This window comes from Clytia hemisphaerica, unplaced genomic scaffold (assembly GCF_902728285.1).
Source record: "Clytia hemisphaerica strain Z4C2 unplaced genomic scaffold, Clytia hemisphaerica genome assembly, whole genome shotgun sequence".
NCBI classification, from domain to species: Eukaryota; Metazoa; Cnidaria; class Hydrozoa; order Leptothecata; family Clytiidae; genus Clytia; species Clytia hemisphaerica.
The window spans coordinates 2,245,183-2,256,956 of record NW_027103962.1 but is presented as its reverse complement, the minus strand read 5'-3'; the positions used below and the strand labels follow the sequence as shown (position 1 = coordinate 2,256,956).

General features: G+C 37.3%; 2 protein-coding genes across 2 annotated transcripts; both read left to right on the top strand.

The window, feature by feature from the left end:
• The first annotated feature begins 3,007 nt into the window (after positions 1-3,007).
• LOC136810279 (uncharacterized) lies at positions 3,008-7,761 on the top strand. The gene is made up of 4 exons (XM_067066847.1): positions 3,008-4,839; positions 5,667-5,896; positions 6,135-7,112; positions 7,448-7,761. The coding sequence occupies exons 1-4, from the start codon at positions 3,012-3,014 to the stop codon at positions 7,727-7,729; spliced, it is 3,318 nt and encodes a 1,105-aa protein (XP_066922948.1). The 5' UTR covers positions 3,008-3,011; the 3' UTR covers positions 7,730-7,761.
• A 3,040-nt stretch (positions 7,762-10,801) lies between these two features.
• Positions 10,802-11,401, top strand: LOC136810348 (cyclic GMP-AMP synthase-like receptor 1). The gene has a single exon (XM_067066903.1). The coding sequence runs from the start codon at positions 10,802-10,804 to the stop codon at positions 11,399-11,401; it is 600 nt and encodes a 199-aa protein (XP_066923004.1).
• Positions 11,402-11,774: the final 373 nt, after the last annotated feature.

The window sequence follows — 11,774 nt, the reverse complement described above, 5'->3', positions numbered from 1 at the left end:
GGCTCCAGTTTGACATTCCCAGGCAGACGATATACGGTAGTGTGGTGTTTGACCAAGCCTCACAATCTCAAGCATACACAATCCAGGCTAAACATCCATCATCAGGTGACGTCGCCCTAAATAATATTCAAATCAACATCAACGGTTTTGACGATTATAAATCGATTCGAAACGAGGTTTGTAAGCTTACTATTGAGTTCACTGAGAAACACAAATATTACACTAAAGATGCAGATTTATTACAGAATCTATTATCCACAATCGCTAAGTACACTAATAACCCGTCCAACGCTTTAATGACCATGGCTTTCAAACGAGAACAAGGCATCTATAGGCTGACTTATGGCAACTGTACCTGGTTGCAGCAGCTACAGCAAGGGATACCAACAAACACCTATCTTCAATCAGTCAACCAAGTCTTAGAGCAATATTTCAGAATCACACAAACTACTGTTGTCGGGTTAACGTCAGATTTTCAAAGTTTCCTTTCAAAAAACGGTTATCAATATTCGAACGTCATGGCTTCAAGCGGCTGCACACAACCACCGAATCCACCGCCAACTCGTGTTAAAGATATAGACATTGTTGTGGAGCAGCCATGTGGAATTTTCGAATATCAAGTTCCGGAAGATGTTTTTATTGACCGGAAGTATGGCAACACACGACAATTGTTTTTGGAACTTTTCGAGGAGGACGGAGAAACTGCACCATCTTGGATTGGTGTAGATTCGAAACAAATGATTTATGGGATGATTGACAAGAAGGTCAGCCAATTACAGCCCACCAACGGATATAGTTTTAAGTTAAAAGCAACCAATCCAGTCGGTCAAAGTTCCATGGCTTCAGTTCATGTTCAACTCAAAAATAAAATCTGGACGTCCGAGTTTTTCAGTATTGTGATGCAAACGATCCCAAGTCAAGAAAAGAAAAATCATTTACCGTACAAAGTTGGTCTTGTCCGAAAAATGCAGGAATATGAGGGCTTTAAATATTTTACCGGTAATTTTTACGTGCAAGCCATGAACTCTATACCACTGTTCAACTTAATACGGATATCGTACTGTGAACAATGCAGTGCAACAAATCTCTTGATCGCCGAGACGTTTCAGTTATCTTCAGTTCAACAAAATTTGATGACATATCTGGTACCTTCGTTTACAGTTCAAGGAAATCTCATTATAGAGCTTCCTAAAATGGATCAAGTCACTCGTGAATGTCGAGGTTTGCCAGCAGCTAATATTAAACCAATTGAAATGACAGTCAAGTTCTGTCAACGGAATCTATGGCTACTTTCAGATATGTGGACGGGCAGTATCGAGAAATTTAGAGTCTTATTTCTTAACGAAAATGGTTCCCCGATTGAATCCGATTCTTGGATATACCTGGCTTCGGATCCGTATCGGATTATAGCATTCCCAACAGAAGAACAATGGCGACAACAGATGGAAAAAAGGTATAGATACAAACTTGAGATTCGAGATTCTAAAACGAATGAGCTTTTGGGTTCACCACATTATTATAATTTCAAAATTGAAGGAACACCCAAATCTGATGGGTTGACATACACGATGGCACTAGCAACTTCGGCAAAAGTCTCAGTAATGACCGATGTAAGGTTTATCAACGAAGCATGGACCAAGATAGATTCATACATGGGTGGAGTAGCTCATCTTCAGCATATTGAGTTAAAAAGGACTGGGGTGATTGCTGAGATCACGTGGTTTAATTGCTCATTACCGACAAATTGTGAAAGCGCAGAAACACTGGAAGTTAAAAATAAATTATCCATAGGAAACACTGTTAATGAAGGTCTTAAAACATTATTTGGCAGTGAGTATCAGATCCAATCAATATCAACAACATGCAGTGACAGCAACCCTATTGTCCAACCAGAGTTGAATTTAACCATCCCACTATGCGGTTGTTTCGTATATCAATTACCCGACCAATTTGCCGTTGACGAAAAAGATGGACAGAATCTGGATATCGAACTACTTGCTGAAAACGGTGTTACAAGGTTGACTCGTACTTCTTGGGTTGTTTACAAATCTTCTACAAGAACAATAGAAGCTATGCCAGACGCCACTGTTATTAGTCTTTATAACCAGCAGAAAGGATATGTTTACATCTTAAAGGTTATGGACACTACAGGCAAATTCTCAACCTCCAAAGTCACCATACGTTTGAATGTGACTGATACAGGACTTGACGAATATTTGACTTACACATTCTCTTTTCAAAGTAGTTATCCAGTATCATTCACATATGTTGATCTGAAGAAAACATTCTTACGGTATTTCGTGCGTGAAATTAAGCCTGGTCAGCAAGAATCGATAGAGGGTTACCAAGTATTATCTTTAGCGGTTATAGACCAAACAAGACAAGAATTTATGATTAAGTTTAAAGATTGTTCTGTTACTGAGTACACATGTCCAACGCGTTATCAAGACAAACTCCAAATATCTGATACATTGGTTAGTAGTGGGAGTACGCGGTTCATACAACAAATGTCCTTTTGGACAAGTGGCAAAATAACCATCAGTATAGGAGGTATATCTAAAACAATGAAAACAAGAATTAATCAACCACCCATATTCGCCAACACTATAAAAACCATTGATGTCACTTATTGTAGAAATGGGGGATTCGAAATACCGCCGAATTCATTTCGTGATGAGAATCCGGGAAAAATCTCTTATAAACTGTACCAGCAAGACGGAACACCAGTGGCTGTAACAAATTGGGTAAACTTGGTCGGGAATATGGTTTACGTGTCGCCTTTGACGTCTGTTCCACCGAATACTTATACGTACAAATTAGAAGCTATTGATGAATGTGATCTAAAAGCAGACACGGATTTAGTGGTGCGTCTATCCGGTGATCAAACAAGCACACCATATTCACTGATCATGCAGTTTCATTATAAAAATATTCAAAAGAATTACGCGCATTCCATTGCAAACGTTAGAGAAGCCGTTCAAAGGTGCCGTGGATTGATGACGTCAGATGCAATGATTACGGACGGAATAAAAACTGAACAATTCTTGTACGATTCAAGCGGTTATATGAGGTTTACATGGAGCGATTGTAATTTACAGACCAGACCATGCTTACAAGAAAATGTTGATAAGTTAACAGCCCCCATATTTTCGTCACCTAATCTTGTGAGTAACACTTTTAAAGAATGTTTCAGACCAGAATGTGAATTACTCGATGTCCGTGAATCGAGAACCGGTGACTGTAGACCACCAGAAACACCCCCGGCAGTACGGATACAGCCAAAATTCAACACAACTTTCTGCCGAGAAACCATCTTTAAAATTGACCCTAAGACTTTCATAGGGAACACTGGAAGTGACGCATTAACAATGCGACTGGAGCTTTTAACAGAAAATTTTGAACAACTCCCAAGCAATGAATGGCTATATTTTGATCCACTAAGCCTGCGGATATTCGGCTATCCACGAACCGGTGAAAATACACAAAATTTGAAGATGAAGTATAAGTATAAGTTGAGGGCGACTGAGATTAAAACAGGAGCCTCATCCAGTACTGATGTTATCATCAACTTATTGGAAGCGCCAACCGTCAATTATGTGATGCGGCTTCAAGGCACCAAGTCTGTTACGAATCAACCGAATATTAAAGAGGAAATAGAACTGATAAAGATTCTCATGAAAGGAATGGGTGAACAAAAATTAAACGATGTCTCATTTAATAGAAGTGGTACACAAATTGATTTCAAATGGAGTTTTTGTCATCTCCAAAACACGTGTGATTGTGAAAAGATAAAAGCGTTTAAAAATATGATACCCAGGTTGAAGAAAGATTTGAGTCAGGTTATGAGTGTGGAATCGATATCAAGTCAAAGAAAAGGGAAATGCAATGAAGGACCCATTGCACTGAATCCAATGCCAAAAGATCAAACCATCCCTGTCGGACAGTGTTATTCGATAGAATTACCGGACAATTTTTACTACGATCGCCAAGATTTAACAAACCTACAACTATTCATCCAATCAAAAGATGGATCTGAAATACCGGAAGATCATTGGTTGCAAATGGACCAATCACAGAAGAGGATTTGTGGAATATTACCGTATCAAACATATTTGATTGAAAGAGATCAATTTCCTGGGGATAATTATAGATACAAAGTTGGTGCAGAAGACCAGTGTGGAAACCAGGTTACAAATAACACTGAAGCTGCCATTGACCCCAGTACCTATTTTTCTATTGATTACGTTATAGTCGGAATTCTTCAAGAACGAAAAGGAGATTTTATGAGCAACTGCACGAGGATCGATTTGTTTATTACCAAGGTGGCCAATTATAGTGGAGTCAATAAAACTGAAGTTCTTGTTAAAGAGATTAGAGTTTGGAACGAAACTGTACAGAATCTAACGGAGATAATCTGGGGTTATCGCATCGCAAATTGTACCAATGAAACATTCGTGACATTACAACAAAAATTTATTGATGATCAAAACAAACCGAATCTGGAATTCCAAAAGTATATGAAACCTGATTTTGAATTTGAAAAATTACGTAATGAAAGTGCAGGTGACTGTGGTGTGGTTTTACCGCCCTTAGCAAGGGTGGACCCGGAAGGTAATTTCCCCTGGTGGGTATTATGGTGTATTCTAGCGCTTGCTTTGTTGATCCTGTTATGTTGGTTCCTCTGGATTTGTTGTCCAAGAGCGTGTCCTGGTTGCTGTGATAGAGTGCCTTGTTGGCGGATGTGTGGCGGTCTCTGTGGGGAATGTTGTACACGCCCTGGCACGTATTCTTCGTTCAAAGACGGAATGGGTGGAACGGGTGGAGCACCAATCGAAGAAGGTATACCGATTAATTTCAGTTGCAGTCTTACCTCAATAATTCAAAACTAGTAGTTCGAAACTTTCAACAATTCGAATTGAAAGTTAATTGTAACTTATTTTCTCATCCACAATTCAGAATTTTTGTACATGCAATTAGGCTGTTCCATTTAAAAATCATACAGGGGGGTGGACGAACGTTTTCAAGTGAAAAAGAAATTATTGAAAATGTGTGGATACCCCCTGGAAAATGGCAAAATTTGAAAGATTTTCATACCGTAAATAAGGGTGAACGAACTAAAATCTTTAAGTCTTTTACCCCCTGGAAATTCTGGAATAACTTTTTACCCAATTGGAAAATTGAAACAACATCCCCTGGAAATCTTTCTCGGATAACCCTCTGGAAATGTTCGTCCACCCCTGTGTATAGATATAAAATGGAATGGCCCAAAAATTGATAATCGAACTTGAAAAAAAGATTTTTGATAATGTTGGAACTCTCAGAGGGATTTCTTCAAAAAACTTTGGTAGATTTTCACCAATTTATTTTTAAGAAATCTTTTTTTCAATTTTGGATCCTTTTAACTCCCTGTAAATTGGTATTTGAAGCGCTTATAGCAAAAGGTACCCTTACCTCTAGCACATACGGGGTTGACTAATACCCTCCCCCCGTCCGGACGTCCGGAATAGAAAAAGTGCAACCTCCTATTACATAGGTGTCATCCCAGCTGGCAGACAACGTTGCTGCAACGTTTATCTAACGTTCACAACGTCCATTTAACGTTAGATGAACTTTGAAACATTGTGTGCCAGCTTGGGTAAGCACTAAATTCTCTACTATTCAAACAGGAGTACTTGCTCAACCTCGAACAGAACCTGAACTTTATGGAGAGCCACCAGAAATACCGGATATGAATTTCAACCGGCCAAATGATGGACCAGAAACAGCTCCTCAACTACAACCAGTAGATGAAATAGACGCACGACCGATCGTTGCCCAGCAACAAGAAGGTGAAATGGACCCTGGGTTCTTTGGTTCCGATGTTGAGGATTATCCTCAAGGAGCTGCTCTACCACAGGTCAGAATATTTCATTTTTTAAGGCTGTGTTTTGTGTTTCGTATTAGCAAGGTCACGCAAGTGTAAGTGTTGTAAACGCATTCTCGATGTGGTAAGTCCTTTTGCTTCTTGACCACTTCTCAAGACAAGATGCTACTTATATAATTGTCATGTTACGAAGTTACAAACTTTTTCATTTTAGTGGGTCACTTCTTAATTAGAGATCAGTGAATTTTAACGTCACAATTTTCTTGTTTAGAGCCAAGATACTTTGCCGACACCTCACCAACAAGCCACTCTCCCTGTACCACAAACAGGAGTATTGGCGGCACCTCATAGGCCCACTCAACCGTTGCAAGGGACCGCCTCTCATCTTAAACCAACCTCTTTACCAGACCCTAGAAAAATATCGGAGTCAATCATCCAAGAAAGCTTTGTAAAGAACGATGAAGCAACACCCGAAATGCAATCCGATTTTAGTGGCAACAAATCTGTCAAAACAGAATCATATACCGAAGAGCGCGTGGACAGTCTAGCGGCTGCGCATCAAGCATTAGCGGATATCCCATTAGATGAGGAGGTTAAAGTTGAAACGTACAGAGACAACAGACCTTCAGTAATAACTATTGATGAGAGAAACACATCTTACAGTCGACCAAAGAGAATGATGGTAAGAGGGCGGTCTAAAGAACGCAATTTTCAATACGCTGATGCACTTGTAGATAGTCCGATCATTTTCAAGACCAGACGAGTCCCGAAAGTCAGTGTTCGACATGAAAGGAGGAATAGTGAAAGCGATGGTCTTGGAATTAGGCGAAAGAGTAGATCATCTGTTCGAAGAGTCGGCGAAGAACTCCCTATCACATTGCGAGTGGAAGATAAACCAAAAACTAAGCGAACTAAGAAAGAAGCAAAACTAATATACAAAGAGCCTCGAAGGAGGAGTAGAGGAGCTGAATTTGTTGAAATAAAAGCACCACGGAGAAGAGATAAGGTCATCTCATTGGTTGAGGATGAACATTTTATAAGACCAACACGAAAGAGAGACTTTGTTGAGTTTAAGTTACCGAAAAAGGAGAAACGTTTCTCCACCATGGTAGATAATCATGGCTTTTACGAGGATGATTTTGATGATGTTTTGGTGGAAACACGAGGGCGGTCTAAAGAGAGGCGTGATCGAATACAAATGGCGAGTTGGGCGTCCGGGAGTACCGATGATTCTGGTATCTATGACCAGGTATATAATAGTAGAAAGTCTTTAAAGTTTTTAAGTATGTAAGGTTTTTTTTCAAAAAGTGCCTTAGAAACGGTTAACTTTGTCACTTTGAATCAAACATCTCTTTGTCACGAGAAGCAATGTTTGGAGGTAGGAAGAAAAGATAATAAAGTTTGATCAATCGTTTTTGATTGACAACTTGAAGCGAAAATTTCTCTGTGAATCTGAATACTAAGATTTGCAATCTGCCTCCCAGCAGCACTTGCTATATTTGAAGTCCCAATCCTTTTTTACAAGTTTTTCTACTTAGTAAATCTCTGAATGAAATATTCTCTTCACTTCAATATTTCTGAAAGGTACTGATCAAACCGTCAAGAAAAAGTAAACGATATAAAGAAGACACTGGAAATTTCATCTCCACTAACACTATCGCAAACAATAGTCGACGTCACAAGTCTTCAAGCCCTTCTCGACGACGGCATGAAAAAGTCTCGATGAGCAAAAGGTCGGGTGCTTTTGAAAGACAAACTAACGATGACTCGATGAACTTTGTGACTTCTAGAAGAAGCGGTGGAGGTGTCGGTAGTGGAACCACAACTCATTATTTTTCGAATAAATGGGACGATTCATCCGTGTGATAAATGTGTTACAGTATATTAACTTTAGATTAGATTTTTAAATGTTTAGAGCCAATTTTTCCCGAAATTTCAGTTAAAATCTTACATTCTTCTGTTCTTGAAATCCTTTGAAAAACCTTTGGTAATATTTCCCCCAAGTACCATAGAAACAAGGCGAGGAGGGGAATGTTAAAGGAGATTTTGTCAAAAGAATTTAAAATTTTTCCGAGCACACTGAAATAAAAAAAGACCAATTAGATTTAGGCTTTCATTTTATGGAAGATTTTTATTGTAAATTTTCATCTGTATGTATATTATATAATCTTGTATTTATTAAACCTAGATATTAGGAAGAGATTTTTACCCAATGAGCTAAAAAAGTTCTTCCACACCAAAACTTTTTTTGACAGTAGGAACAGTCATAATCTAACGTACTCTCACTTTCATGCTTCGCCCCGTTTATCTATTCCTCTTGTGAACGTAAACAAAAAATGTCAACAAACAGCAATATTAATAAAGCATGTATTTTTCAAAGGTCTGACTCGCGAAATTAAACCTAGATATTAGAAAGAGATTATTACCCAATGAGCTAAAAAAAATTCTTCCACACCAAAAACTTTTTCTGACAGTAGGAACAGTCATAATCTAACGTGCGAAAACATGCCATGCTATTTGAAATCTAGCTACATACACTTTTATATCAGCAGACGAGCTGTAGCGTAAATTTCTAACACTCCACGACGGTGCACAAGATAGAGTATTCTATCATTGGCCAGGTCATACCAAAGTTATCTATCAATCAATTCGGGAAGAAACTCTCACTTTCATGTTTCGCCCCGTTTATTTATTCATCTTAAGAACGTAAACAAAAAATGTCAACAAACAGCAAAATTATTAAAGCATACATTTTTCAAGGGTCTTTACCTCTTTCCGTTTGAGCTTGATACTGACATGTTCGAGAAAAATGGCGGCAAAAGAGCGCAATAAAATCGATTGTCGACATAACAATTCTAGTGACATGGTTTGAAACTTTATCCATGATCGTATCATTACCTACTGAAGATACATCGTCATTATTTCCCAATAAATATTTTTAAAGGCAAAACCAGAACTTTGTATTTTAGGTCAATGTCTGAGAGGTCTGTTATAACCAATCCTATGCTAATTGGGTCAAATGCTATCGTATGCCATATAATAATAAAATTATCCAAAAGCTTTTCCTGTATGAGATAATAATAATTGTCATTAGCTGATATCAGGGCTTGAGCCTTATCAATCTGGTTGCTTATAAAAAAATGCGTACGAGGCCTTTTGATTGACATATTTTTGGTGCGATTTGATCCTTGGATTTTTATCGCAAGTTGATAAACAAAAAACATCATCACTGTGCATTATATTAATCTCTAACTTTCATTTTCTGAGGGAAACTACACACAAAAAGTCCCTTTTGCCAGCAAGTTTTCTACGTATATAATGTTTTTATGTACAAAATGGTTTTGGTTTTGGTTATCAAAAGATGACTTTGAATTTTTTTTGAATCATTTTTTTTAGCGAGGTAAAAAATCGCGAAATCCACTAAATATTATCTCACAAGAACCAATCCGATTGAAGTTTTATCGTTTTCCTCGTTTATTTTTATCATCTTTTAATATTTAGTATCAATAAAAAATTTTTATTTAAATTTGGTGCATCAAAGAAAGATTACGAGAAAAATGTACATGAATAGGACAACTTATACCAACCGTTCGAATTGGGGGAATAGCACCAATGGCAACGAAACAACAACAGATGGTATTGATGAACCATCGGTTTATTCGATTATTTTCAAATTCAGCCTCGTCGTGGTAAGCTGTGTAATAGGTATTCTTATGGGATAAACTTTCGCGGGGACTAAATTTCGAGGTTAAGCTTATTCGTTCGCGGATTGGGAGACAATATTTTCACGAGCTGCAATATTTTCACGACTCTATCAAAAGTACAATCTTATAGTGCATTTCGAGGGTCTCAAAAACCTACCCTTGGCGGCACATGCCGTGGGTCGGTCCTTACGAGTGCCCCCTCCCCCGGGTTCCAGGCTCGTAATTGTTAAACTCGATCTTGAACCACTAATATTTTTTGACATGTTTGAGAGCCTCCTTTGTTATTAAAAGTGAAAATGTGATTTTTAATTTTTTTTAACAGGTATTTGGAATCATTTGCATCACTTTATTGATAAGCTTTCTCTACTGGGTGGTGGCCAGAACTGTCCGATCAAGAACAGTATTAGTATGTTGTGTGACTGGCTCCTTAATTGTATATATAGTATATTATGTGATTTGTATTGTTTTTTTGGGACTGGTTCCGTTTTATTACAGCAAAACATGGCTCATAATTATTTCAATGACATTGATATTAGCCATAGAAACTTTAATTTCGTTTTGCTTCAGGTCTTTATTGCATAGGCGTTTATTCAAACGATACCAACTCTTTTACAATGTTCATTTCAAGCACAATGTTTCATTAGAACAAAAACTTTTGACAATTGATAAAGATTTTCCAACTCTAGCTGAATTAAATAATATCAAATATCACGCTAAGAATACGATGGAATGGATCGTTAAAGAAATTTCAAAAGAATTTGAATATGCTGAATCATTCGACCTTATGTTAACTGGAAGCACATGCGAAAGACTCAACATACCTTTGACCGTAAACTACCAGATGAGCCAGGAAGAGGGTGTAATGGCTAATACACATGCATTATTAACTGATTACGACTTTATGATTTGCGATGAAATGAATCAAGCAGATTTCCGTTGTGGGGAAAAGTACGAAATTAGAAATGAAGATACGCCGCCTGATTCTGCAAAAATTTATTGCAATATGTCAAACACAATTGTTTCACCAAAAGAGATCAAACGCAAGATTTACACATTTATCATGAATATGCCAGAAGATCGATTACCTTTTCTTGACAATGGAAAAAAAATACGTGCATGTACGCAAATAAGCAAGTTATTTTTTCATGTATTTTTTACTGTATTAAAAGTTAGTCGAAAAGGACCAGCAATTAATATAAAAGTACACACTTCTGGTTCAAGCTTCCTGGTAGATATGACTTTTTCCATTAAAGCTAAAAAATGGCCGACAAATTCCGATTGGCTAACAAGAACAAGAAAATGGCCTTGTTCCGATCTTGTTGAGAAAATTGTACAAGAAGGGTTTCATTTGGTTCCGAAGTCACATCCAAAAGATAAAAAGGAAACAACTTGGAGATTTTCATTCTCAAAAGCAGAAGTCACATTACTAAACGAAATCCAACCAACCGCTAGAAAATGTTTTGTTTGTCTCAAAATTATTGTCAAAGATTTTCTCATCCCATGCAGCAACAAACTAAGTACGTATTATTTTAAAAGCATCTTCATGCATGTGTTAGAAAAAACGGAACCGAGTTATTGGCGGGAAGATGACATCGAGGAGTGTTTCTATTGGCTGTTCAAACACGTGACTGAAGCCGTCCAATCAAAACAATGTCCGCATTTCTGGTTGAATGGAATCAATTTCTTTGAAGAACTGACAGATAGAGATATGAACAAGTTGTTAAAAATGTTGAACAAAATCAAGCAAAATCCTTCAGCTTATATTGACGATTCTTTTGTCAGAGACAATAGAAATGAATACAACGAACTTTCTCCTCTTGTACAAAATGTTTGAATTATAATCTGGACAAAATAACTCTCCACCCAGGCTCTCCACTGTATTTATCAGAAATTATCAAAATCACGTTAACCATGAAATCAAAATTTACTATCATCCAAAAAAGGAGTTCAGTTGGTGCTTTTGATTATTGTTAATCACTTTTTTTTACGTACATGCATAATATTTTATGTATTATGATAGAACTTTGTCTGCCCTTTGTCTGACAAAATATTTTGATTCAAACATCATTTAAATAATATTTAAAGAAACATCAGCTGTGTTCGCTCTGGGATCGAGGGTGTTACTAGCCACAGTTTGAACTTTAGAAAAAATTGATTTAAAGGTTTTTAGTAAATTGGAAGTTGTCATTATAATTTCTTAACAAATT

Coding starts and splice junctions, on each gene's coding strand:
- LOC136810279 (XM_067066847.1), top strand. CDS start 3,012: ATGATTACGGACGGAATAAAAACTGAACAATTCTTGTACGATTCAAGC. Junction 4,840..5,666: donor TGGAGCACCAATCGAAGAAG/GTATACCGATTA, acceptor CTATTCAAACAG/GAGTACTTGCTCAACCTCGA. Junction 5,897..6,134: donor AAGGAGCTGCTCTACCACAG/GTCAGAATATTT, acceptor TTTCTTGTTTAG/AGCCAAGATACTTTGCCGAC.
- LOC136810348 (XM_067066903.1), top strand. CDS start 10,802: ATGACTTTTTCCATTAAAGCTAAAAAATGGCCGACAAATTCCGATTGG.